The sequence below is a fragment of the Takifugu flavidus genome, chromosome 7 (genome assembly GCF_003711565.1).
Source record: "Takifugu flavidus isolate HTHZ2018 chromosome 7, ASM371156v2, whole genome shotgun sequence".
In the NCBI taxonomy this organism is placed as follows: domain Eukaryota; kingdom Metazoa; phylum Chordata; class Actinopteri; order Tetraodontiformes; family Tetraodontidae; genus Takifugu; species Takifugu flavidus.
Window position 1 is genome coordinate 9,763,647 of NC_079526.1, and position 27,770 is coordinate 9,791,416.

General features: G+C 43.9%; 3 protein-coding genes across 5 annotated transcripts; 1 reads left to right on the forward strand and 2 right to left on the reverse strand.

Moving 5' to 3' along the window:
• Positions 1–10,087: 10,087 nt before the first annotated feature.
• Positions 10,088–14,707, reverse strand: tmem44 (transmembrane protein 44). 2 transcript variants are annotated; one of them, XM_057039277.1, is made up of 10 exons: positions 14,473–14,707; positions 14,281–14,407; positions 14,119–14,209; positions 13,552–13,706; positions 13,379–13,465; positions 13,138–13,308; positions 12,874–12,990; positions 12,701–12,769; positions 12,473–12,628; positions 10,088–10,365 (listed from the first exon to the last, which is right to left on the reverse strand). In XM_057039277.1, the coding sequence occupies exons 1-9, from the start codon at positions 14,640–14,642 to the stop codon at positions 12,482–12,484; spliced, it is 1,134 nt and encodes a 377-aa protein (XP_056895257.1). In that variant the 5' UTR covers positions 14,643–14,707; the 3' UTR covers positions 10,088–10,365; positions 12,473–12,481. The 2 variants fall into 2 exon arrangements, with proteins under 2 accessions (XP_056895257.1, XP_056895256.1); XM_057039276.1 differs by having other exon boundaries at positions 12,491–12,628; positions 14,473–14,704.
• A 672-nt stretch (positions 14,708–15,379) lies between these two features.
• Positions 15,380–19,447, reverse strand: lsg1 (large 60S subunit nuclear export GTPase 1). Its single transcript, XM_057038917.1, has 14 exons — positions 19,221–19,447; positions 18,782–18,908; positions 18,573–18,693; positions 18,377–18,463; positions 18,169–18,255; positions 18,012–18,072; positions 17,639–17,815; positions 17,161–17,496; positions 16,940–17,041; positions 16,691–16,838; positions 16,471–16,590; positions 16,225–16,304; positions 15,928–16,098; positions 15,380–15,856 (listed from the first exon to the last, which is right to left on the reverse strand). Exons 1-14 carry the CDS (start codon positions 19,317–19,319, stop codon positions 15,677–15,679), a joined length of 1,896 nt encoding a protein of 631 aa, XP_056894897.1. The 5' UTR covers positions 19,320–19,447; the 3' UTR covers positions 15,380–15,676.
• A 1,273-nt stretch (positions 19,448–20,720) lies between these two features.
• fam43a (family with sequence similarity 43 member A) lies at positions 20,721–22,680 on the forward strand. Of its 2 annotated transcripts, none has more exons than XM_057038792.1 (2): positions 20,721–20,841; positions 20,965–22,680. In XM_057038792.1, the coding sequence occupies exon 2, from the start codon at positions 20,992–20,994 to the stop codon at positions 22,024–22,026; it is 1,035 nt and encodes a 344-aa protein (XP_056894772.1). In that variant the 5' UTR covers positions 20,721–20,841; positions 20,965–20,991; the 3' UTR covers positions 22,027–22,680. The 2 variants fall into 2 exon arrangements, with proteins under 2 accessions (XP_056894772.1, XP_056894773.1); XM_057038793.1 differs by having other exon boundaries at positions 20,735–20,841; positions 20,968–22,680.
• The last annotated feature ends 5,090 nt before the right edge of the window (positions 22,681–27,770 follow it).

The following is a 27,770-nucleotide window of genomic DNA, read 5'->3' on the forward strand; positions in this document are numbered from 1 at the left end:
GTGTCCCTGTGGGGTAGTGATGTGAGAAGGATTATTGTTATTGTTGTTATTAGTATTATCTTTAAATGCTAATGTATGTAGACTTTGAGTGTTTGAGGAATGTTGATAGGAAAGGAAGAACATGAGAGTGTTTCGTAAAAGTGCTGAAGCTGCTTACTATCAAGCTCAGCACTCAGATGTATCCTGTTGGTCAGGATTAGAGAAGTTTGTAAAGATGTCAGAAGACAATGAATTATGAGATCCTGTTTAGACACCCATTCTGTTTGCACCAATAAAAGAGGTGAGCGAGCAGCAGACGGACGGAGTTGACAGAGGAAGCTTGAACTGCTGCTCGGCTCCCCCTTTGCAAAGGACTCCAGTTGTTTGCGTGGTTGCTCTGAGTCTAGTGAACGAACAGCGCGGGTGATCAAAACTTCATCCTCACAAAATTTGGTCCTTCGAGCCGGATCCCAAGACCTGGAGAGGAGCGCCGTGGGACGACCGAACGCCGAAGTCTGTGCACAGCCGGAGTCAAAAGACGTCCGAAGCGAAAGACCTTTCATCACGAGTTGACGGAAGGCCGGTCTTCGTCCCTCCCAGGGCGACCATCTCCAGTGACGGGAAGAAGGCACCAAAACAACTCAGAGAGAAACCATAGAAGCAACGGAGTGAGTATAAAACACAAAAAGCGCTACACGGAATATACCGCGGTATTACCTGCCTGGTCATCAGGAGAGAGGCAGAGGCAAGATACACCCGCCTCCTCGGAGGTAGAAGCTTGGTGTATACTCTCCTGATTAAAAAGAGGGGTTATAAGGCCACGGCGGAGGGACTGAACTAGATATCCTGTAGGGATTGAGGGTTGTTCAGTCGGGAGATCAGGCGTCTCCATTCAAATACATAAAAACTGATAAATAAAGTGCAAACATGGGCAACCAACATTCCACAAAAGGTGCTGAATTCGAAATCCCAGCATCATGTAAACACATGGAAGACAAATATCCAGGTTCATGCTCATATGTTCAGCTGTGGATGACTAAGTTCAATTGGGATGGTAACTTAGACAGGCCAGGCAATATTATAAAATTAAAAGAAGATTTAATAGAATATGGAAAGAAGCATCCAAAAGTAAATGTGGGGTTGACACAATGTCACCTCTGGCTCACTGAATCAAAATATAGAAGAGAAAAACAAAATCAAGAAAAAGAGAAACCCAGCAAGTCCTCATGTGCGTTAATGGCAAGAAATGGGGCACTGTTAGAGGAGATTGGGTCCCAGTGGATCCAGCCACTCAACAACCATGGCAGCCTGACAGCCAAGAACTAAATGACAGACTTGACAGACTGTACGAGCGCATGCGAACTACTTTTACCAGACGAGCTGACTACAGCGCCATTACGGCCACAAGACAAAAGACTGACGAAAGTTTTGAAGACTATAGCATGAGAATGAAAGATGTGTTCCGGAAAAATAGTGGAATTCTGTATGCGGAAGATCCAGAAGGTCCCTACCAACAGCAGTTAAAGCAAGCTATACATGGGGGATCAAAATCAGAGATAAAAACCTGGGTAGAGAGACAGTTAGTTGATTTCGGAATTTGTAACCTAGGCCGCTATGAACAACATGCTATGCATGCTGAAAGACAATGCCAAAAAAGTAAGAATCAGTTAACAGGCATGTTTTTCAATGCCAATCCTTTCCCAAGCCGAGGCCGAGGGCGTGGGCGAGGCCGAGGCGGAAGGGGAGGAGGAGGCAATTCCCGTGAAAATGATCAGTCTCATTATTGTAAAAATTTTGGACACTGGGAACGTGATTGCAGAAAGAAACAACGTGACCAGAGATACAATAGAGGACAGCAGCAAGGTTCTAATCCACCCCAGCAATGACTAGAACCGGAAAAAGATGTCACAAAAATTAAAACAAATCAAGGCACAAAATTTGACCAATTTGAAAAAGATGACCTCGAAGATGTTTTAGATTTAGAAACCATCTTCCTGTTTGCTGAAGGCAAACCAGAAATACAACTGACCGTGTTAGGTAATTCTTTAACATTTTTAGTAGACACGGGTGCAGGTAAATCAGTAATTAGAGATCCAATAGCCCTAAAGCCAACTTCTACACAGATTTTTGTGAGATCAGCAAATGGTCTCGTAACTAAAGAAAGAATGTCAGTTCCTGTAGATGTTTGTGACCCTGTAAGTGGAATCACACTTAAAGCTCCTTTCGTGATCTCCACCACATGTCCCGTAAATCTGTTAGGAAGAGATCTTATCTCTCAGCTTCAGTTGATGATTCGTACCACAGCCGAAGGGATGTGGTCTGTAGATAGAATGGTTGATTTGTGGGTAAGGGAAGGAGGGACGTGCAGTAAATACTGGTCACTCAACATTCCTGAAAAACAGCCCCCTCCATTCTCTGACCCAATCACTATGTTATATGGTAAAGCTCTGTCATACTTACAGCCTGAAGCCCAGCTCCACAATCAAGCTGACCTGCATGTAACCATGCACGTGGAGCGCATTGGTGAGATCTGTAAATCAGACTCACACGGCACATCAAGCTATGCAGAGAAGTTTGCTAAACTCAAAGATCCACAAATGATTGTAATTATGCATCTATATGTGTGTGGTCAGACAGCTGTCTGCACGGCAGGAAGCCTTTCCGCCGAAGCAGCAGCGCTATTCAAAGTGTCAGGTTCTGTACCACATGTTTCTATTGCTAAACCGCTTAAGAAAAGATGGCAAGACTTGGGATGTGACGTAAAACACTGGAGCAGCCTGCCCTATAGGCCTAAGGGTGAGGTTGATTTTAATGATCAGTTCCAGGTGTGGCGTATTCCCCTTAAAACATGGTTGCTGACACATCCAGCAACGCACCTCACAGACCAGAGTTCATGAGAAGAAAACATCTTCCTCACGCAGGAGGAAGAGGAGAAGCTGAAAGAGCTTCCCCCTGAATTATGGTCGGAAGGACCTGCGGATGTAGGTCTTATAAAAGGATCAGAACCTGTAAAAATAATCCCTAAATCAGATTATAGACCATTTCAGAGGCAATATCCCCTTAAGACTGATGCACAGGAGGGTATTGTTCCGATATTTAACTCACTGCTTAAAGCAGGAGTCATCAGAGAGTGTCCTGAATCACCTGTAAATACACCCCTATTTCCAGTAAGGAAGTCACCACCATCTACCGGCTGGCGGATGGTGCAGGACCTGCAAGCTGTAAACGCTGCAGTGGTCCCTAGGTCTCCCTTAGTCGCAGATCCATACACTCTGCTGAATGACTTAAACCCTGAACATCAGTGGTACACGGTGATAGATGTATCCAATGCATTTTTCTCTGTACCAGTACATCCAGACAGCCAGTTTTGGTTTGCATTTACGTTTCAAGGACGGAGGTACACCTGGACAAGGTTACCTCAGGGCTACTGTGAGAGTCCCACAATCTTCTCTCAAGTAATGATGTCATCATTAGCTAAGTTTAAACCTCCGTGTGGAAGTCAAATCCTCGTCTACGTGGATGACATCCTCATGGCGTCAAAAACAGAGGGAGATTGTTGGTCAGACACGCTAGCTTTGCTACACTGGCTAGCCTCTCAGGGCCATAAATTAAGCAAAAGCAAACTGCAACTGGTGAAGCAGGAAGTGGTTTATTTGGGCCATGTTTTGACACATAATGGAAGAGCTATTCTTGAGTCGAGGAAAACAGCAGTGCTTGATGCTTCAAAACCAAAAACAAAGAAGCAGATGATGTCATTCTTAGGACTAGTGAATTTTTGCAGATCATGGATCTTAGATTATGCGAAAATAACTGCCCCTTTACAAGCATTGATGTATGATAATCCCTTAGCAATGACTGATGTGTTAACATGGACCCCTGAAGCTGAAGAAGCATTTGTGCATAAAAACAGGCCCTTGTAGGTGCTGGAGTGTTAAAGCTGCCAGACTATCAGAAGCCTTTTGAGCAGGTCGTGGATTGCAAGGGTGACTTTATGACTTCAGTTTTATTGCAGAAGCACGGAGATAAGAGGCAGCCAGTGGCCTACTACTCCCACAAGCTAGATCCCGTAGCTTGTGCACTCCCGCCATGCGTTAAAGCGGTGGTGGCAGCGTCTGAGGCAGTAAAAGCCTCCGCAGGAGTGGTGCTATATCATGAGCTAACTTTGCTAGTTCCACATGCAGTGTCAATACTGCTGCTACAAAGTAAGATAGCATTCCTGTCGCCCGCACGTCATCTTTCCTGCATGGCAGTGTTGCTGTCTCAGCCGAATCTGACGATTCGTCGCTGCACAACCTTAAACCCAGCGACGCTGCTACCCACCGCAGAAGAGGGACACCAGCACAACTGCCTGGATGAGGTCTCTACCAAGGTCCTGCCGCGACCAGATCTTAGTGATGTCGCGTTGACTACAGGACGGATACTCTTTGTGGATGGATCATCGAGAAAGGATGACTGTGGACACACTAGAACTGCCTATGCAGTAGTCACAGCAACTGAGGTGGTGGAGGCGAAATCACTTCCCTCCTCCTATTCTGCTTAAGCTGCAGAACTTGTCGCACTCACACGTGCTTGTGAATTAAGCAAAGGACAAGATGTTACCATTTACACAGATAGTCAATATGCATTTTCCACGTTGTTTGTATTTGCTCAACAATGGAATTTAAGAGGGATGAAAACTTCGACGGGCAAACCGGTCATGCATGCAGAACTGTTAAAAAAGTTATTAGCTGCAGTACAGCAGCCACGTAAAATAGCTGTATGTAAATGCACTGCACACACTAACAACACAGACGCAGTCTCACAAGGCAATGCCTTTGCTGACAGAGCCGCAAAGGCTGCAGCAAATAACAACACACTTCTTGATAATGGTGAGGAATCATTTACCTTAGAACCTGCAGATAATGATATTCTGAAAGAAATGCAACAAAGTGCTCCAGGAAAAGAAAAGGCCACGTGGAAGAAGCGAGGAGCCAAACTGGATGATAAAGGACTATTAACCATAGGAAACAAGCCAATCCTTCCCCGGAATATGCATAAATGGGCAGCATTAGTGAGCCATGGGCCATGCCATGTCTCAACAGGAGGGATGGTACAGATGGTTAATGAACATTATTACACTATAGGATTTCATACCTACTTAAAAAATTTTTGTTCACAATGTGCTATTTGTGTAAAACACAGCCCACAGGGAGCCCTTAAGGCCCCTGCAGGCACTACACCATTACCAAATCATCCATTTCACACAGTTTTTCTAGATTTTATTCAGCTAACACCATGTGAAGGAACATATTGTCTAGTAGTGTTAGATGGATTTACTAGGTGGGTGGAAATTTTCCCCACAGCAAAAGCAGATGCACTGACAGTGGCAAAAGTCCTATGTAGAGAAATCATTCCCAGGTTTGGCATCCCGAAGGTCATCTGGAGCGACAATGGAAGCCATTTTGTAAATGAGATAGTGAAAACTGTAGGAGTAACTTTGGACATTGATTTGAAGAACCACTGCGCATACCACCCTCAGAGTGCAGGGTTGGTTGAAAGAGTCAATGGTACTATTAAGAACAGACTGAAGAAATGTATGGACGAGACAGGAAAGAACTGGATGTTTTGTCTCGACCTGGTGAAATTATGGATGCACATAACACCACACAAGAAAACAGGCATCACACCTTTTGAAGCATTATATGGGCGGCCTTATTGCCTACCATACTTTGCAACAACAAATGAGTTAGCACATGTTGAGGAAACAATAGCAGATTATCTGAAAAAAGTGTTACTCAACCGAAGTGTGAATACTGTAAATGTTCTGCCTAGTCCTGTGTCTTCCACAGATTCCACCCCCCAGGAACCCATTCAACGGGCGGGCGACTACGTGTGGGTGAAGAAGTTTGTGCGGAAGAGGTGGAACACGCCTAGATGGGAAGGTCCTTATCAAGTACAGCTGACCACAAAGACTGCAGTTCGAGTGGATGGGAAACTGTCGTGGATACACCTTTCCCATTGTAAGAAACAGAAAATTCGTCCAGGTGAAGGCGAGGGAGCAGTGGCGGACTCTCCGTAAACGACGGACGGCCTGTATAGGTCCAGCAACGGCTGAACCCCGTCGGAACCTGTGAAGAAGCTCTAAAAGGAAATGAAGTTGTTCTTCCTAATTGTGGTGAGTGCTGTGACGGCAGGACTCGTGAGTTTTGGCCTTTGGAACTTCCGACAGGAGGGAGGTAATCAGGGACAGAAAGAGGCTAGTACCTCTTGTCCGGGGTTGCATTGGCCGGCTCGTGGGATCAGTTGTTACTAGTACTTTGCTGCAGGTGGAAGAACAATCTCTACTGGACGACGATGAAGAGGAATCGGAAGAAGAATGGATCAATGTAATACAAGATGTAAAAGAAATGTTCAAGATGTCTTAAGCTGTATACATGTTGAATTCTGAATGTAAGAAATGTGTTTCTAGGAAAATGACGTAATGCATTGAAATTTCATGAAAATGTAAAGATGTAATACTGATGATGAAAATCTAGACGCATTTAACGATAAACAGGAGGGAAATATGAGAAGGATTATTGTTATTGTTGTTATTAGTATTATCTTTAAATGCTATGTATGTAGACTTTGAGTGTTTGAGGAATGTTGATAGGAAAGGAAGAACATGAGAGTGTTTCGTAAAAGTGCTGAAGCTGCTTACTATCAAGCTCAGCACTCAGATGTATCCTGTTGGTCAGGATTAGAGATTAGAGAAGTTTGTAAAGATGTCAGAAGACAATGAATTATGAGATCCTGTTTAGACACCCATTCTGTTTGCACCAATAAAAGAGGTGAGCGAGCAGCAGACGGACGGAGTTGACAGAGGAAGCTTGAACTGCTGCTCGGCTCCCCCTTTGCAAAGGACTCCAGTTGTTTGCGTGGTTGCTCTGAGTCTAGTGAACGAACAGCGCGGGTGATCAAAACTTCATCCTCACAGTGATTGCTCCAGTTCGGTGTGGTGCTTCTTTCTGAGCAGCTGCCCTCAGCTACAGTAAATTGCTAGGCTACAGTGAACCCCTCCCAGAGTTGCCGGGGGTCGGGCCGCTAGATGTCCTGCCTTGCCTCTCAGTTTTCTTTTGCTCTTCTTAGTACCGTTTCCATTTAGTCGTAAAGCCGCAGCTCTGTTTTTCTTACATGGATATGCTCTTTAGCATATTGAGCAGTGGTGGTTGTGTTTAGCCATATCGTGACCTGTTAGGAAAGGTTAGCACAGCATTGGTGCAGAGGACCTATTAAATGAAGGTTTTCCTTGTTTCGTGGTTTGGGTTTGTAGCTTTGTGTGTAGTTATTTTGTAGTTAAGTTGTAGTGACCTCTGTAACAGCTAGTTGACATAGTTTCCCCTCTCTACCCAGCTGTACCCCTGAAGTGCTAGGGTGATGGCTGGACTAGACATCCATGTTTTTTCTTTGTTGTTGGAATTGAACCATAATGACTGTTTATTTAAAGCACATGGAACTATCTTATCAATTATTAATTAAAGGTTAATTCACTGTGCATTGTGCCTGTATTCATTTTTGCATCTAGCTGTGCATGGGTGGGCTTTGGGAAACCCCCCCAAGAAGATAACTGTTCAATCTTGCAGTCTTACTATCGAATGCAATATTACATCATTTTCCTTAACTGGACAAAATTGTTTAATGTGAATTTGTATTTTAACCAGTTAGTTCAATGGGAACAATGGAAACATATAAGGTATTCTTGCTCACTTGTTGTTTCTCTCATGACAGTTTTCCTCACACCATTACATACAATTAAAAACTATGCAAGTTAGATGTTGACGTTATTGATTTTTAGCGAATTTCTGGGCAGCCAATAGCGACTTTCCTGACTGAGGAACCGGTAACATTGAGTCAGCAACTCAACGCGGAGCGCGGCCTCATCAGGCGGGAATCACCGAGGGTCATGTTATTTCCACTAATCTTTTCGAAAGATTATTTTAAGATTCGGACATACCAAACCCATAATATGCTGGAAATTGATTTTACAAGAAAAACAAAGATTGTTTTACTTATTAGCCTACTTTTATGAAAGCAGCCAGCTGCAATAAATATCAAAATTGATATGTTGTGGAAAATGTTAATTTTGTTACCTTTTGGTTTTCTTTCTTCAAATGTTTTTGTGGCCTTTGCTTTGCTTGTGCTGAAACGTGCCTCTGAGCAATGATCAGTCACATGTTGCTGGGTAATTATTGTGGTGTGAAACTTGCTGGCTTCCCAACAAATTCTTCAGAATCAGATTTACTCCCTCTCTTGAAGTACTGCTATTAGAGTGTGTGTGTGTGTGTGTGGGGGGGGGGGGGGGTCAGTTCATCCCTGGACAGCAGATACCTGAGCACATCCTGGCACGCCGATGCACCGCGGGAACGATAGGTCCTACCACACCATGAAATCTGCTCAGAGGCGGCCTAAGGAATGCAACAAATCAAATGCCAGGTCTTAAAATTCCTCAGAACCGAATCTGACTGGGCAGACTGGGGTTAACTCTTGCCTGGACAGATGCGGACTCTTGACCTTGTGGTGTCTATTGCACCAGACTATAAGATCCCATGGTAGCAGGTTATTGGGCAGACTCAAGTTTTATACCTAATTAAACTGGGTCACAGTTGTCTATCCAGATGTTACAGTGAAATCCGGTGAGAACACTTTTCCCCCAATCAAACAAGTTACTATTTAAATTTGAGAATACAAACCTTGATCCAGTTTTGAAACGTGTAGACTTTAAATATCCTGATTTCAAATCGTCAGCATGACACACCCAAACTGATTGTTCTGCATGGATGATCCTTCAGACATTAAATGGTTCTTCCAGGGTTGCAGAAGAAGGGAACAACTGTTCAATGTTTAGCTGTGAAAACACTATCTCTGCGTCAAATCAAGTTCACCCTTTATCCCATCTTTGACATCTCTTACAGCGGAACTGTCAATAATCCTGTGCTACCCGCTATAAATTCCCCCTCTTGTACCCCGCTCCCTCCTCTCCTTTGCATGAACGCAATGTCCTGAAGGCACAAATTCTCCACTGCAGTGAAGTGATCGCTGACGCACGGGCCAAAAAAAACAGAATGGTCAGCGGCCCCGCAGCTGCTTCAGATGTGCTAATCCATACGAATCACCTCCATCAACAGAACGTCATTTTTAATGCGGGACACACGGCTTGTTTTCTTTTGCCCCAGTGTCAGATGGGATAGAAATAAGGCCCCTCGACATGGGGTGATGCTGGGTCAGCATCAGCCGTGACATCAGAGGGTATTATTGGACTACAAACACACAAGGTTTTTTTTTTTTTGCTTTCATTAATTGTATTGCTGGGAGTTACAGATCAGAAACAGGAATTGATATTTTTAATAGTTCCACTTTCACCAACATTAGAAGAGCCTGAATGGATTTTTGTGGAATCTTTTACAGGAAGAAAAATAAATTAATGCGAGGAGTCCAAAGTTTTTAATAACAATAGTAATGTTAAACTATACTTAAGAACAAAGCTGACTGCTAGATCAGTTACTGGACAACTGACGGTTGCTATTATGTATAATCATCTTCCATTTTTGGCCATTGTGCTACATAAAGCGAAACAATGCCTTAATATAATTCACTGTCAATATCAGCAGTTTCAATTGATTATTCACTTGTCTCTGACAGATATGTTTTGAAGGAAATGTAAAAGGGAGGAGTGAAATGTGCCCCTTAGCTTTGTTCTAATCAACGTATTGTTCTGTTATCAGTTTGGGTGAAGTCCCTTCAGTTAAATATGCCCTTGTGTGTTGCTCTGGGGCGGCCGACTAAAGCACAGAGCAGTCACGTGGACAGAGGTGAGGGGGGTGGCCGTCTAGTCTGGCGCTTATCTGCCGTGCAGAGCTTTTTCCCAGTCCAGCCCTGATAACCTAGGTTAACTAGGAAAATACAGGATGTGACCCGGTAACCCTGCAAGACAACAGGGGTGCAATATTGTTTTATTAGAAGGGGCTCTCTTTTTGGAAACCTCAGCGGGACGAACACAGCCAGGGACATTTATGTTAGGCTTTGACTCTGTGTTCAACAGTAAATATCAAAATACTTGCAAAATATGCGTGTAGAAATACTGGAGATGAAATCTTTAGAAGTGTTTAATGATGCAGGGAAAGCAGAGAGGCATCTGTGATTGCATTTATTCTAATATGCTTGTGCATGATTTTACTGGGAGTATGCAGCAGCAGCAGTTTCTTTGGGTGACCCTGCAGCAGAGATGGCCTCACGAGTCTCCCTGCTAGACAAAGGTCTGAGGACAGACCGGGCGAATGTGCTGAGTCTGGGGGGCACTGACCACCCTTGTTGTAGAAACTGTGTTGTTGTCATTTTAATCCACTGGGTATTTTCCTCTTCAAAGTCCCACTGCAAAACAGAGAGGTTACAACACTGGAAACATGAATCACCCTCGTAAAGCAGAAAATCCGTAATAAGAAAACTAATATCAGAAGGCGCACACTACAAACAGGCCAGAAGCAACCTCTAACACACTGGAGATGATAAACATCCCACAATAGCGGGGCAAAATACCGGCCCCTATAGACAAGGAGACCATTTTACACGACTTCCTAGGTAAAAAGGCCCACCCCAGTGTTGGTCTTTAATCAAAAATCCTTCACAGCAGAACAATTGGGCCTCGTGGCAAATCTCAAACAGTTGCACCCGTCAGCGTACCTCTCACCTCTACCTCACCCCAGCGAACAGCCCAGCACTCAGCACACATGTCGCACACAAACAGCTGACCGACTGAATCACAGTTAGCAAATAGTGAGGTGATATTTTAGTTTTTAGTGTTGCAATCAAGTGGCAGTTCAAAGATTAGGAAATGTCTGTCAGTTACAGACCAGAACTGTCTTCTTCCATCTCCAGACTCGGTAAGTACTGAACTCAATCCTGCTCTGAACCTAATGTGCTTCTTACATCCCGTCCTGGAACACCACGTACCCAACCATCAGATCATATCGCGCCTGTCCTCATTCAATTCCACCTTGTTGGTAACTTTGCTTTTGAGACCCACAGCTGGTCCCCCAAACAAGCAACAGTGGGAGGAAAAAACTCCCTTTTAACTGAATGAAACCTTAAGCAGGATCAGGTTGGGAAATGTGATCCATCCAATTCCAGTTAAGTGTCACTTATTTCTTAAAAGCCCTGAGCTGGAATAAAACCTCAAACCTTCTTGGTATGAGGCCACTGTGTAAATCATCAGATAACCTGATTCTGTGATGACATGGAAAATGTCCTACCAAACGGCCATCAAGCAGTGGATCAACAGCGCCACAGAGGGAGGAATACGTGTGTGGAGCAGCTAAAGAATCGCTCATCTGAAACAGGCGGGGGAAAAAAAAAAAAGCTCTGCCTTTTCAATACAATGACCCCTCACGTCATTTGCTTTTTCCTGTTTGATGAAGATTATCAGGCTGCAATTGTTTGCGTACGGCCCATTTGCCTTTGTTCGTGGTGAAATGACATCCTCCACCAAGCTGTGGAGGACGTTAGAAAGAGGCTATAATTTTACTCTATACACACACAAAACATTCTGCGGCTACTTTTGCTATGTGACCACATGTTATTTTTATAGACATGATTGTAGAGTGGGAAAAAACGCTTCAATCCTTTGAAATCAAACCCTGCTTCATAAACCCCTCTTTTTTTAAAACATAAAATCTCACTTCCACCCAGGGGTCTTTTTAAAAAAAAAAAGTCATTGCAACGTTCCAGAATTTGCTGACCATTTTCTTCATACAGGAGCATCTGATCGCTGTCTGGCTCACTTCCCTCACAGTCACGTGCAAACAGCATAGAGATGGGTTGCGCCAGCAAAGCGTTCCTTTATTTTAAAAAGTTCCCTAAAAAGCACATTTTTTTCCCAGCAATCTGGTTATTTCTCCAGGGGAGAAATGTTTGGGATTAATCAGCAATTGACAAAGCTCTTTTTTTATTCATTCAGTTGTTTTAATTTACGGTCGTGATTTGAATTGTCATGAGAAAATTGAAAAAAGAAAACAGAAATAATCCCCAATAATGCTTAATTTTACTCATTAAATCAGCTGTCCAAGTCATCAAACAAAAGTTCTGTGAGGGTGGTTAAGGTTGTTTTACAGCCCACACAAGGCAAATATAACAGGTTTAGGATGAACCCAGCGCCGCTAGTTACCCAATATGGTGGTTTACCGTCGCCCCCTAGCGGTAAGCAGTACATTTGCCATTCACTTCTTCATTCTTTTTACCCTTTGACAAACTAATTTTGCAACACGGCTAAGATATACCTACCATGAGCAGGAGGAGGAATTTCTTAATGCATTTTCATATATTCTTACTGATACAAGCTATTTAAGGTCACGCACTAATTACCATTTTCATTCTATAGTATTGAAACAAAGAGTCTTCAACGATAAGAGGCACAAGAGATTGTAATTAACATCAGCTAATGGTTATAATGGCCTCTATACGTATACAGATTTATTCACTTTACCTTAATTTTTTAACCCACCTCCAGGTCAGAGCTGACGGAGGAGTCGAGGGATGTATCCGAGGAGCAGAAGCTCCCAACTCTATTCACTCGCACTTTCCTGTTGAGGATCTGTCCCTCCTCCTCCTTCATTCCAGATGTCACCTCCTGTAGGTTGAACTAACATGCACGCATGAAGCAAAAGTTGACTGCAACAATTCCATTTTGCTGCTTCGCAGATGCTTCGCTTACTTCTCTTGCAGGTCGAATGCTGACATCCATATAAGGGTTCAACTCGGACAACTTCTGGACACTTTTAGCCTTTAAATAACACGGAGTTCGAGTAATTAAGCAATTCTGCAACTGCACAAATGACCCGCATTCAGCAGGAACACAAACAGGACGTAAAACACTGGAGAACTTGCTTTTGTTTGTGCGGCTGCATTAGTGAGCGCTTCAGAGTCTGAACTTTCTTCTCCATCTGTAAAAAAACTGGCAAGCTGCAGTCTGTTTTGTCTCTTTAGCCAGTGGAGGATGAGAATCTGACCATGTGGTGTCAAAGGTCAACAGATCACAGAGTGATTTACAAATATTCGTATGGGCTACATATCGCACTAAATCCCTCCCCACCGCCACAAAACTGGGCTGAGCGAGCTGTGGTGAGGCAGAGCGACAGCACGGAAGGATACGAACAGGTCCAGAGCGCAGCCGCATACGGCTGCCAACACCCATGGCATGACTCTCAGAAGAAACGCGAGCCGGCGGTCATAGACGAGGACGGCGGCGGCGTAGAGAGCAGCGGCCAGCGAGGACAGCAGTCTGGAGAAGGCGCGAGGGGGGGTCAAGACGTGTCCTCTGTGCTAAAGTGAAATGACAAACGTCACTCGGGAACGCTGATGAGGAACATGCTCGGCACTGTTAGTCACGCACTGTTCTGAGGATCATGGGGAATCTGGAAGTACAGGCGATGATGAATGACAGCAGGCCGAGGCTGTACCCCAGAATTTCAGTCTTGTCCTATTTGAAAAAATAAAATCAAATGATTCCTGCTTGTAGTAGATGAAGATTTTTAATGAAATGTCCCAGAGGTGGCGTGTACGTACTTGCAGAGCGGCGTGCAACAGCCTCCTCCCGCCGAGGGGCCTCTCAACTGGGAGCTGTGGGAGCCCAGCACGCAGAAACCCCACCAGCACCGTCAGCGTGCACACGGTGAGGAGGTGCTGCCTCCTCCGTCCCCTCATCATCCTCCGTCTCCTCTCTGAGGAGAGAAAGGCAGACCTTGGGGTGTCATCCGTAGCTGAGCTCAGCATCCCGTGTTCATTTGATTATCAGCTGTTAAAAAAGCTTTTGTCCAGATAAAACTACACTACGCACCACTCTGCAGGTGTCCACAGACAATAGGCCCTTTCACTGCTTCCGTCAGGTTCTAATTATGGGATTAGATAACCCGGTATGGGCACACAGCTACTCTTCTGGAGTCTTGTATCTCAAATATTTCCAAGTTTTCTTAATTTAACCCTAATATACAGTACAACTTTAAAGTTTTCTACTGTTATTTACTGATAACACTTCAGCAACAATATAGCGTTAAATGTAAGTACTTTATTTTTATTTTTTTTAAACAAGACAGCAGTGGGTTTTGGGTCCAATGATGATGATGCTGGTGTTACCTGATTTGGAGTTCCAACACAGGAACACATGGAAGCACCAGCAGATGAAATGGAGGGCGTCCAGAGCAGCAGCAAAAGCGCCCAATAATACCTGCAGGAGGGGTCGGATACATCACAGTGCACGACCAAAGGCTCACGGAGAAAAAAAGCTCTGTGGTTAACCTGAATATGGAGCAGCCCGGCCAGAGCGGCCCCCACAGCGCCGCACAGGTTACCCAGCAGGCTGTAGGGGAAGGCGGTGATTTCCTCCGGATTTTCCCTCCGGCCCCTGCACCTCTCATACACCAGCCTAAAAAGATTTACATGGATTTAGTTTCACACCTTTCTGCACGGACGGATTCATAACTGACTCACAGGAAGAACGAGAGCAGCAGGGAGAGCGCAGAGAGAGAGCCGAGGCCGACGGACACGCAAAGTTGGCCTGCGTCCCGGGACAGGCAGGTGGAGACGGAGAACACGCAGAATTCCAGCAGGCCGGAGAGAACTGTGGCAGCTTGTCCTCCGACCAGCGCTCGATCGTCCATGTTAGACGTGTTTGCATGGCGTGTGCATGGGACCAGCTCGGGTGCAAATTGGTCCCATCAGGGGAGGAGCTCGTGTGTGACATCAGTCAACGGAGTTGTACGATGATAATAATTAAAACAAGTTAAAAGAAGAAAGGAAAATGGTTATTCTAAAAGTCTGTTTTACATGCAACTGCTTTTTACTTCGCAGTGACTCTAGATGAGGATGTTGTCATAAAGCTTCTATCCTAAAAAAAAAAAAAGTCATCTAAAGTCAACCTTACCAAATAAAAAAGGATTACACTTTTCGTATTTTACTATTATCATCCGGTGGGTTTTATAATCCTACATTACACGTCTTTTTGTTGTATTAGTATTTAAGCATATTTAGCCCCGCCCACCTGCCCGCCCATCACCCGCAGCAGGAGCTGACCTGCTTTTTCACTGTTGTGCACCTCTTGCATTAAGATTGTGTGTTAGTGCTTACATCCCTCCATGGTATTTCATGGCCATTTTTGTAGTGAGGGATAGCTTCAGGATAACAAAAGTTATGGACTTTGATCAGAGATGACTCCGTATGACCCAAACCCTCGAGATTCTGTAGATGATTCCTCAGCATAGCTCTGGCTTTTTAAATACTGTGTGAGGCTCTGGCTCTAATGTGTCAGCCCTCTGCACTGGAACAGCTCTGTTCAAGCACGGAAACTGTTATTTGCTGCATCGATGAGTTCACATGAAGATGAGGGAGAAAAACAACATTCAGTCTTTTGCTTTATTACTATATCTTAGATACATAATTGTATGTGGCAAAAAATAGAGTTCATTCTTCTGGCTGATAAACATTTTTTGCCCATTTGATGGAATGATTGATCTTTTAACCGAAGCAGTTTGTGATGATTTAAAAACCCTTCCGACAAAAACTGCTCATTTCTATTGTCAGATCTGTTTTCCTCTGATACGGAGACAGAGGGAGGGACAGTTCTGTCCCTGCTCAGGACCAGGAGCTTTTCTTTCTGGCAGTCAAAATCTACAAAGACAGCAATTTGTAATTGTCTCTAAGCATCCAGATGTTTAGTAATGCGTCGCACTTTCTCCTTCTTGTTCCTGTTGCCGTGTTTTTTCCAGGGTTTTCCCACCATCCCTTCTAATCCAGCTCTTTCTGGGCCGACTGGCCCGCTGCCTGGCTTGTAGCCCATGATGGACTGAACCCCCTTGGAGAGCGCCCGCACGTTCTCCTGGAGACACATCAAGAGATCTTGGTCATTACTAATTTACTTTAATCTCAGTTGCCTGACACCTTATATACCTGATGGAAGAAGTTCTTATCGACCACATTTTCAATCCTCTTGATTTTCGGTTTGTTTGCTGTGGTAGAGAGGTCGGAGCTTTCAAAGTCCTCATTCAGGAACTTCTTGTGCTGAGGCTGGAAGTCTTCTGCATGAATACCTGGAGGAGGATTGCAGTACAGAAGTTTGCCCTGCAGGGACGAACGTATTTTAACTCAATTATTAAATGCAATGTATTTATTACACTAATAGAGGAACTTCTCAATAAATTCACAGACACGACGAAACATTTAGATCGGAATAGAGTTGTCACGTACACTGACATAATCCTTCAGGATGTAGCGGGCTGATCTGGACTGATCGGGCTGGCCGTGAGACGTCATGAATCCCCTCATGTCTGCGAGTGAGGAAGAAGACAGAGCAGCAAACAAATGTCACTAAATAATAAAGACAATAAGCTGAAAGAACCCTCCAGTGACAATGATCTCTTCCAGCCAGCTTATTTTGCTCACTGTCCATATTGCAAACTATAAGTTTGATTGTGTCTCCCAAATAAATCTTACATCCATAAGACATCAGCAGCTCCTCAGAGGTGGGATGCCTGTCAGGGTCATCGTCCTCTCGTGGTCGGATGATATTGATGCCGTAGGTGCCTTCAAGTACATGCCGGGGTATAGTTTGACATATGTAATGGGATGGTTAAGGCCTGATCTGAGATCAGTTTTACCAGTCTCATAGAGGAGTTATTCTTTCCAAGAGAGAAGTATAATTTGATTCAAAAGGATATGAGTGACACTGCAGGCACATGATCTCTCATTTGGTCAATGGGCAGGATCCCAGAACAGATCATCTCTGCTTTGGTAGAAACAAAGGAGGGCATGACCAGGCCGGGGCAGTCACAGAGACACAGATCTGGCTCCACGTACAGAGTCTGGGGCATGAAAACGTGAGGAAAACGAGTCATATTTTAGGTGTGCCGAGGATGGAATGCAGGAGCTGGCATACTGAGTGGTAAAAGGAGTATTCCTGCACCTGAAAGTGCTTCGTGTGTCCTGGAGTGGCTGAAACAGAAACCTTCTTATTTCTTAGAATAGTGTTGATGGTGGAACTCTTTCCCACATTAGGATACCCAACCTAACAAAGACATCAACACAATTAAAAAAGCTGGGTGACATATTAGAAGAAACCTTAAAAACATTTTTCAAAGGAAAATAATAAGTAATTGTAATAAATCATGCAACATTTCAACCCACCAGCCCCACTGTCAGTTGTCCGTCCTTACATCTGGGTCCATTATGAGTGGCCTTAAACATTTTCAGTAACTCATCTTTACGCAGCAGACGGCTGGAATTGTGGAAGGATATATCACCAGATGAACGAGCCGTCCCCTCGTTTTCTTCACTCTCCTCTTCTGAGCACGTGTGCCAGTCTTCTTCTTCATCTGTGTTCTCTTGCTGCTCTTCCACTGTACCGGTTTCTTCCTCCTCCTTTGATCCATCCACACTTCTTTTAGCCAATTCCTCATTATCTGGTTGTCCTTCATCTTCTGGGTCACTTTCGTCTAACTCGGGGTCTTCCTCCTCCATGCCCTGTGCAGGGACACATTTTGCTTTTTGAGTGTTTCATTTTCAGTGTTTCTCTAATAAAGCTCCTGCTCCCTGTGGAGTAAATGTACTGCAATACAAACAGCGAAAATATGGGCAACAACAGCTCTCTTCCACTTCTGCTCACTTTTTCTTCTGCATCCAGTCTGTTACCCTCAGCCAGAGCAGACCAAAAAACTGCCCTCAGCCCTTCCTTCTCAAAGTATCTGGCCCAGGATCGCCTCTGCTCTCTGGTCAGCAGGTCAGCCTTATTCACCAACAGCATGTTCACCTTATTGGTTGACACCTCCTTCACATATGACTCCTGTCACACAACAGAAAGTCCTCAGTAAATAAGATGTTAAATGCTATTAGCTATTAGGATTTCAATGTGGAAAACATAATGCTGGGGTCAACCTCATCATCATCTGAAATATTTTCAATAAAATGTGTTCCACTTCTCTGACAAGACATATGTGGATCCTCATCACAGGAGGCGTAAACACGGTTCAATCACTAACCAGATCAGGACATCTGAACAGCAAAGGATTTCTGCCATCAACAATTTGAACTACGATGTCGCTGCAAGAGGAACATAAAATAAGAGTAAATTTCAAATTACAAAAACAAGTAAAGGCAATATATCATACGCAGCTCTTATTTTTATTTTTTTTTTACCTTCTTTCAATCACTCTCCATAGTTGTCTCCAGAATTCCAAGTTTCTCTCAAATGGGGTGAGAATCAACTTTTGCTCCTCTTCCAACCTTTAAGGGTTAAAGGGTAACAAGATATTACTAGTGCTGAAAAGGCTATACAGCATGGATAAAAGCATCAAGACATTACTACAACATTAAAATGTCACTGTGTTTACAGAATAGTACACACTGTGCAAGGATCCGCCTCCACTCCAGGAAAGTGTCTTTTTCTGCCTGTTGAAGAGCCTCTCCACTCGTGCTGTCATCCCAGTGTGGGCTTTATAATGGAGGAAATCAATAGAGAGAGACATGTCGAGAGGTGATGAGAATAAATGTCTACTATAATAACCCACTTTTATAAATGTAACTTTATCTGTTCCTTTTACCGGCGAGGAATTCTGAGAAAATGCTTGTTTTTCTCATGTAGCTTTGCCAGCTGGACTTTCTCCTCAGCGGTTATTAAGCCAGCTCTAGCTTCTGCTGGCACAAACCGAATGTTGAGTTTCTCTAGGAAAAGAAAGATAGAAACATTCAGGGTGACAACATACACAACCTAGAATTTTGGTATTTCAATTAAGGCGAATGTGCCATTTACCTGCAACAAACTCTGTTCCTGCCAGTTCTGCAGTGGCCAGAAAATCATCCATTGAACTCTGTTCAGTCACTGACTGTAGGTTCAATCGTCCCCAGTCATAACCATCATTCAGCTCACTGGTATGAAGCTGCGAGCATGAAATCAAACTTAAATGAGACACATGGTGAAAATACAACACACCGACAGTCGAAATACCCCAATGTAAACAAGTCTACATGTGCATTCTCTACACTTAGCTAAGGTTGAAAAGTGGGTCGATCATTCAAGTAACATCGACTTTAATAGCGTCGATTCTTTCTTACACTCAATTATTAATTTATAGAGGTAGTCAATATGTCCAGCCAAGCATATATATCAATATATATCATATCAATCATACAACTATTGGCTAACGACATTTTTCTGGACAGTGTAAATATGTTTTACTTGGCAATCTTACCCACAAGTCATCTTTTTTCTTTCCACGGGACGTGTGGAGTCTTTCTTTTATTAGAGCCCGACCTAGTCCGGCACCCCCACCTGTCTTTTTCTTACCCATTACGATTTTTGATATTGTCAGATATATTGTATAACATAAACAAAAGTCTACACTGTGCGCTGCTGTCTACTGCGCCCCATGTGCACAAAGCAATGGTGGCACCCTGTTGACATCCGAACCGGAAGTGGAATAAACCAAAATAATTCCCATTTTCAATACTATATTTTAGCCTATCGACCAAAAGGTATCTGTAACCATTGTTTTGTGTGACAATGGTATAAATTGTAACATTTGAGTTAAGGAGAGAATTTCACTTTGTTGACTGAGTCAATAATTTTAGGGTTTAAAAGTAACGTTGCAATAGCACGACCCATATGTTGTCCGGTTATCAAATGTGCTCTGAAAAGAACTGGAAAAATGAAAATAGTTCCGGCAAAATACTTGTGATTTATTTAACAGTATTTCTTAATTTTTTCCTACATCTATAGTTTACCAAGGTTTTTAGAGAACAATGTTTGATTAAACATTTTTCAGTCCTACGTATTATTATTATTTTTAAAAACCCTGCAACTTAAATATCTTGCGACATCCGACATACACCTATCAGCAAACGTCTGATTTTGACCAAAAGATGGCAGCAAAAAACTGCACAGTTAATATGAACACTATTCCACTGTTTAAAAAAAGCAAAACGCAGTCATTCTCCTTTATTTAGTCACACAGATTTTAAATTAAACATCAATAACTTTGTGGCTAGCCTTTATGTATAATACAAGCAGTTCAAAAAAGGTTTTCACATTCCCAAAACTTCTTTGCATTTGCCTACTCCCGGCTACCTGCTCTTTAAGTTGGGTAAAATTAAGTTATCATAATCCTTTTACATCTGTCCCAATAAACCAAATTTTGTTGTATAAAAACGTTGTATGTAAGAACATTGAAGCCATTTTTAAAAAATGTTTGTCTATTTGAAAAAAAATATTAACTACCAATGGCTGCATATAAACATACAGTATGTACCATTGAATCATTATGATCCTGGCCCTCATTGAATACAAATGACGCAGTAACTAATCTACAATCAAAGTAGCAGCCACTCAATGTTGCAAAACACTCGATACAGTCTTCCAACATCTGAGACTCTCCCTGGCCACTGAATTTAATAAAAAGTACTGTTTCAATGATTCCCGAATCTCTTCAAATCCCAAATCAAATGGATTCAATTTGTTACAGGCAAAAAACAAACAAACAAAAAAAACAATCATATCAAGTCGCGTCTTGTTTTTGATATGCCGAGGAAAGTGTTTTATATATTTCTTTTGCAAACGTTTTAATATGTCTAAAACCTAAAATTTGCATTCAACTGTAACCACTTTGTATGAGCGCTGTCAACAGAAACCAGCGCAGCTCCGCTCTGATTTGGTTCAGTCCCCAACGCCCCCCTACCGGCGTACTAAATGGTACCTCCCGGTATACATAGATACTGAAACTTGTCTCGTCTCTGACGCCTTTAACCGAAACAGAGCGGATGAGGGACGGTGCGCTCCACTATGGCCAGGACGGCATCGGAGGATGAACAGATGAAGTACGGAATCTTTGCGCCTAGTTATCTTAGAGTGTCTCACAAATGACCTGACAGGACAACTAACCACTAACCATTTATAGCCTTTAGTCATCATACAAAGTTTTATTTTGCTTTATCTCTCAGTAGTTGCTGACTGGGAACAGCTTTAAAATGCTGCCCTGGAAGAAGAATAAGTTCGACCTAATTGAGGAAGACAAGCAGTCGAAGCAGAAGGGCTATGCGGTGAGTCTCAACTACTCTGCGCTCACCTCCTTTGCCAAGTCCTGCCCCGAGAGCGCACTCAACAGGGTGGGCAGCATGTTCAAGTCCAAGCGGAAAAAGTTGAAAATCACCAGTGAGGACCCCACGTACACGGTGCTTTATCTCGGGAATGCCACCACCATCCAGTCCAAGGGGGAAGGCTGCACGGACGTGGCGGTGAGCAAGATCTGGGGGAAGAGCGAGATGGGCAAGAACGGCACCAAGATGAAGCTGACCATCAGCTCACAGGGCATCCGGATGGTGCATGTGGACGATAAGGCGAGGAGGCCGGGACACTTGTACTTGCTGCACCGAATAACCTACTGCGTCGCGGACCCGAGGCTGCCCAAGATTTTCGCCTGGATTTACAGGCACGAAATGAAGCACAAGGCCGTGATGCTGCGCTGTCACGCAGTGCTGGTATCCAAGCCCGAGAAGGCAAAAGCCATGGCGCTGCTGCTGTACCAGACTTCAGCCACGGCTTTGGCGGAGTTCAAAAGACTTAAGCGGAGGGACGACGCCAGGCACCAGCAGCAGCAGCTCATTGGGGAACAAACGATACCGTTGGTCCCACTCAGGAAACTGCTGAACGGACAGTGTTACTACAAGCCCCCCGTGGAGCGCAGCCGTAGCGCGCCCAAGCTGGGCTCCATCACGGAGGACTCGGTCGGGGAGGAGGAGGAGGAGAAGGCGATGCACTTTGAGTGCGAGGACATTCTGGACGATAGCTGCGTCAGCAACGGCAAACAGGAGTTGACTCAGATCATTAATGACTTGGGTGAGATGTGCATTGGAAACGACGTGCAGACGCTGAAAGCCGATCTGAGGGTCACCAGACTCCTGTCCGGAGAGAGCACCGGGAGCGAGTCGTCCATAGAGAGCAACCCGGAGCCGCCTCTGCCATCTAACGGCTCTGAGGAAATCAAGGTGCAGGAAATTGCCTGAATGGTTTTGGGCTTTTTCTGTGCCCTCTCTGACGCACTGTCGTGTCCCCCTGTTGATTGTCTATCTGTGCCTCCGCTGAACCACTGCTTTTATGAACACACAGTTCGGCGACCGAAAGTCACAAACAATGCAAATACTCAAAAAACCAACAAAGAAAAAAATGTGCATGCCAACTTTGAGAGACGACTGCTTGAACAACTAAGTTCTCATAGCGGGTGGCGCTAATTCCACCTGCTTAATATAAGAGGATTTGGTTGTAGTCGCAAGCTTGTTTACCAACATTTCCCCCTCTTTCTCTTAAAAATAACGTTGACAGCCCCCCTCCCCATCCCCTTCTGACGGTTCAGTGGGTTTAAACAGACATTCCCATTTTTCCTACGTCAGGGCGACTTCGCTTACTGGTGTTATTTTGCACTGTTGTATATTTCATCCAGTTATTATGCTGATTACATGTGCATCATGTCTGTTGGTATGCTGTCTGAAACATAAATGTCATATCTTTGCTGTGCAAAAGAAAAAAAGGTCACTGTTATGTACTGGGATGTAAAGATGTTTTATGTAAACGAAGAAAAAAGGATATTTTTTAAGGAGTAAAAATGTGGTTTGTTATGTGAACCTCATAGAATTATCAATAAAAAAGGAAAATCAAACTAACACGTGGTTTATGTTTACATTTACACAGAAGACCTGAAATAACTAATATATAACACACTTTAGCTATCAGGTATATACATGTACATACAATCAAATGGCTTCCTGGGAACAGGCTGTAAAAAGTATTGAATTAATCGTATTAATTCCGACTGGCCCCAGTGGCATAGACCTCACATGAGCACGTCACAACGGGAACATTACATGTGCCCTTTAACCATTCTATTCCAACAAGGCAGGAAAAACACCCGAGGTCTTTTGAGAGCCTCCCGTTAACCTCTCTCTCTCCTTCTTTTCACAGGATTGCCCTTAATTACCAAGCTCAATATAATAAGAAGCACATGTTCATATAGTATATTTCCAGGCTCGTTTTCATGCTTCAGTTCCACATTAATAATTACTTCCCTCTAACAAATGCCACTGCGTTGGCGTTACAGTCATTAGTTGCAAGCACAGATCCCCTCACCACACCAGCACATGGGACACGTGCACGTAGCGGCGATGACGCGGCTTCTGCCGCTCTAAATGTGGAAGCTACAGCAGCATGCAGGTGGAACAGGTCTGCCTGATCGCTTCAATCAAAGTTGATGCAGCAGATATTGATTTATCGATGGTAAACACGTGCGGCGTGCACGGAGGAGAGGAGGCCTCCTGCCATCCAGCTACAGACGGAGGTAGCGCTCTGGACTCATCTGGCAGGAAAGATCTCCCAGAATTGTTTGTGAATGAGATGTGTCTTTTTGGCAAACACATGCATGGCACACACATCCTTGCACTTCTATCTTCGTGAGGACTTTCATAGACATATTATATACCCCATCTCTTACCATCACAACTAACCCTATTATGCTAACCAACTTAATAAGGTTCCTCCTGCGATTCCAACTCTGTTTTTTTTGTGCTGCATTTGGATCCAGTCTCCCCTTGTGCCACATGTCCCGAAAATGTCCTCACTTTGCTAGTAGTTTGAGGATTTTGGTGCTCTGCATGTAGCAAGAACACAGGCACACGTTTCCATCTTTGAAAGGATGCATTCCCCAGCCCCCTACCCAGACCATCACAACTCCACAGCCAACCCCAAACTAATTAACTTCAAAACCAACTCTTCACCCTCAAACACACACACTCATGTTAACATTCTCTCATGAAAATCACATGAGCTGTAATTTTTTTTTGTGGGGGAGTGGGGGGGGCACGGATAGTTCCTGATGTGGTGTGTTGGAGTGTCATCCTCTAAAAGAAAACGGCCTTCACACAGAGAAACGGCATGACATCAGAGGCATGTGCACAGCTTGACGTAATTAGTGGGCAGCCGGCGCTCTTCAAATAGCCCATAAACATGGAAACAGAGCAACGTGTTTGGCTTCGTCTGCTGTTGCTAGTTTCCACAGCTGTACGTGAAGCTGGATGTTTCTCCCTGGCCGACGCTCTCACAGGTCAAGGAGAGCTGCTTCTCTCCACTTATGTTGAAGCAATCAGGTTATTATGTTTGCCAAACCAGCTGTTTGTAAAGAAACATTTAGGATATAAGGTAGAACCCCCTGCTGGACAAGTGAGGAACAATGACATCCGCATGGAATGGATCCACAGGTGTTTAGAAATCCATGTGTCATTTAGAAAATCCAGCTGTACATTTAATTTTACCTGTTAAAACTAGTATAGCACAGGGGTTATTTAGCATTTTGTTGAAACAGATAGAGAAAGACTAAGATTTAAATGGAGCTGGTAGTATGTAGGAGCAGAAGTGTTACCTCAGTATCTGATGGTGGAAAGATGCTGTGGGAAATGACTGTGCCACATCATCAGACACGTGGAGTTCACTTCTGAAGCACCTGCTCATCTATAATACATGAGGAAGACCAGAGCCCCGAATCTGATGACGCCTGCAGAAGAACTCTTTGGCTAAAAATGCAGGAAGAGACATAAATCTTACAAACAAAAGAAGTGGTTTGTTGGATTCTGCATTACCTTTGACAAGAACCATGACCCCCCCTCCCCAGTTCACCACTCAAACCAGTTGCAGGTGCTAACGCAATATTTCATCACTGTTCGCTGAGCCATCAGCCGGCTTCCGACAGGATTCTGGCCTACATTCTTCTCAGTAAATCAGACATGCTGAGTGTCTCACGCACGTCCAGCCCGTCTTCACACAGCCTCCTGTTGTGATGAGCCGCGTCTGTCTCTCCAGACGCAGCCCCCTCCTGCGAGACCGCGAAACTCTAGACCTCGCAGTGTCCCATTCAGCCAGCGTGGTTCTTGTTTTCCACTTGTTCGGGCACAAAAGAGTTTGCCCCCAGAGAGCCGTAGATTTCAGCAGGGTTATTTCGGTCTTTCCGCTCATGGGGAGGAAATGGAATAATCACAGAGCTGGGAGAGAGAAGAAAATCATGCAGTGCCCCACAGATTAGAATGTGAAAAGTAAAATGAGCTTTGTGAGGCCCTGCTTAAAAAGACCTCTGCTAGAGCCGCGCACAGAGGACTGATTTAAGATACATCCATGCTAGCCAAACACCTGAACTCACCGTCCAGTGGCGTCTCTGCAGGGCCCCGGTTCTCTGGCCTGCTTTTCTGATATGTCTGAATATGTGTAAACCTGTCCACATGTGCAATTTTGCTTTTTCTGGTGTAAACAGAAGAGTGTTATGTTTGAGTGTTGCGGGCGAATCTCACAGGACACACACGCGCCTGTATGTGACAAACTGTTTTTTTAATCTGTGGACAGGAAGTCGCGAGGCGACGCTCTGCAGCAAAGCAACTGAAGTGAAAACAAACTCTTGCCTTTGATTTGCAAAGCTCTGTTTTTTTAGGGATCCCAGAACTCTTGTGTTTCTTGCAGACACACTGGATGTAAGAAGGAAAACAAAACAATACTGAAAACAGGGAAATACCAAATCTTGAGACTCCCCCGTTGTCCTCACCTTGACCTAATTGAATGCATCTACTGAGAGAATCGTGCAGTACCCCCACATCGATGAGGCAGATCAAATCTCATTTTTTCCATCGGCCAGATGACCTGCGACAGTCAGACCTTGTCACTGAAAGATGACCACTGTGTTCAGATCAATACTGTGTTCAGGCCAGTGTGTACAAGCGCCGTTGCCAGTTATTGACAGCGTTGAGAAGAAATCTGGGTCTCTGCATGTTGGCGTTTTGCATCCAACAGTCAGTGTAATACAGACAACCAGGGGGTAGGATGGGTGGCGTTACCTTTAACCCATTAAAACAGTTTTCCCACCCAGTTACCTGTTTGTACTTTGACCCAGTGAAATCTTTCCAGGGACAGGATGGAGGATAATGGTGTCATAAAGGGCGTAATGTACTAATTTACTTCTGCTACTCTTGGTTGTTCGGTGGCCCGCGTCACTGCTTTCAGCAGCTTTATAGTTTTAACAGGATTTGAAGTGCTTGAAGTTAAAGGAGATGGTAATTTTCCTCACTTCAGAACTGTAGAAGCCTTCTGGATGGGAGTTGAATCAGCTTCAACAATGCCAGTTGGCTCCTGTGACCTGAACAGCTGAGAACCACTCAGTGATGGTCCCTAGTGAGTCGAGACATGCAAATGCCCAAATCAAACATACGAAAACCTGCAAAATCTCCAAGTTTTCTCATTCAGCAAAAGTAGCTGAAACCCTAGTTAATATTCAACTTAAATCTTATATCTTGTATGTCTAATATCCCTTGCAGTGTGGCTTTAGGATTAATCATAACACCGTCACTGCTATCATCAAAGTTACAAAGGAAAACACATGTGACAAAAAATGGATTTTTGCTGACCTCTTCTTTGATACCGTCCATCATGACTTGCCCACTTTGTAAGACTGGCTTGGACACTACAGCCTGTACATTGTTCCATAGCTGTCTAAATGGGAGACACTAGTGTGTAAGTGTACGGGATGCTCAATCTCTCTTGCTACCAACCTGTAAAGGGTACCTCAGGGCTCAATTCTGGTACTAAACCTGTTTGGTTTACACATAAACAATCTTAGCTTTGCATTGGAAAACTGTTATTTGATCTATGCTGATGATAGCTATTTACTGTATAGCTGATTCTATACAATTTACATCCAGCTGCAGCGTGCACTTAACAACTTCCAGTGAGCTTTTTCTAAATACAGAAAGTAGATGGTCCTTCAGTGGATGGTTCAGTACTTCAGTGGATGGTTCCTCTATAATACTTGGGTATTTGGTTAAACTACCAAGTTTCCTTTAAGCATCATATCAACAACTTTGCCTGCAAGCTGCGTCAGAGGGTTGGCATCCTGTTGAGAAATGAATCTTGTTTTTCCAGTGTTTTGTGGGAGGAAATTATCTTTCCATCTTAGATTATGCTGAGGTAATTTACAGGCACGCAGTTGCATCAACTCTAACAACCCTGGACTCTGTCAGGCTGCACTAAGATTTATCACTGGTGCTAGCTATGACACCCATCATTGTCTTTTATATAGCTCTACTGGGTTTATCGTCCCATGCAATGAGACGAAAGGCTCACTGGTTACTGTTTATTTTTAAAGCACTTTTCTGCAAATCTCCCAACTTCATCCCCTCTTTGTTAACTCTTTGTGACCAACTGTCCTAAAATAAGTGGCTTCCTTTAAAGGTCTCTTGCTGTTGAACAGACTTGGGAAAACTGTCTGTTCTGCTGCACAATCCTGGACTTCCTGGGAAATACCTTTAAATACCTTTAGGGTTCTCCACCATCTCTGAACAAATCTAAGCACTTTGGTGCTCAACAGGGTTAAAGGATATGTTCTTGCTTGACTGATTGTGAATTGTTGGAAATGGGATTTCCCCCAATTGGTCCCGAGATTTAAATAAAGGTTCTGAAATGAACCGAGATAACGCAGGGAGTCCTTTCTCAACTATCAGGAATGTTCAGTATGCCAAACATTAAATGTTGCAACATATCAATAACCTTTCAGTCCTGCATGATTTTACAAAGCGTACTAGGAGCCTGAGCTGCAGACATTTCCTACGCAATGTTTTATCAGTTTGGAAAAAATAAATCTTAAATAAAACTATCTCCTCAGGTGAGAGCTGCAGCTCTGCACCATGCCGCAGCGTGTTATTAGCGCCGACATTTCCAAAACAGTGCG

What these genes read in the sequence shown, in the direction of transcription:
- tmem44 (XM_057039276.1), bottom strand. Translation starts at nt 14,642, where the DNA reads ATGGACGATCGAGCGCTGGTCGGAGGACAAGCTGCCACAGTTCTCTCC. An exon ending in ATGCAGCCGCACAAACAAAA is followed by an intron (nt 12,770 to 12,873) that starts GCAAGTTCTCCA and finishes TGTTATTTAAAG; the next exon opens with GCTAAAAGTGTCCAGAAGTT. An exon ending in CCGTCAGCTCTGACCTGGAG is followed by an intron (nt 10,366 to 12,490) that starts GTGGGTTAAAAA and finishes TCTGTTTTGCAG; the next exon opens with TGGGACTTTGAAGAGGAAAA.
- lsg1 (XM_057038917.1), bottom strand. Translation starts at nt 19,319, where the DNA reads ATGGGTAAGAAAAAGACAGGTGGGGGTGCCGGACTAGGTCGGGCTCTA. An exon ending in AGAAAAAAGATGACTTGTGG is followed by an intron (nt 18,909 to 19,220) that starts GTAAGATTGCCA and finishes TCATGCTCGCAG; the next exon opens with CTTCATACCAGTGAGCTGAA. An exon ending in GACACACGAAGCACTTTCAG is followed by an intron (nt 16,839 to 16,939) that starts GTGCAGGAATAC and finishes TTCATGCCCCAG; the next exon opens with ACTCTGTACGTGGAGCCAGA.
- fam43a (XM_057038792.1), top strand. Translation starts at nt 20,992, where the DNA reads ATGCTGCCCTGGAAGAAGAATAAGTTCGACCTAATTGAGGAAGACAAG.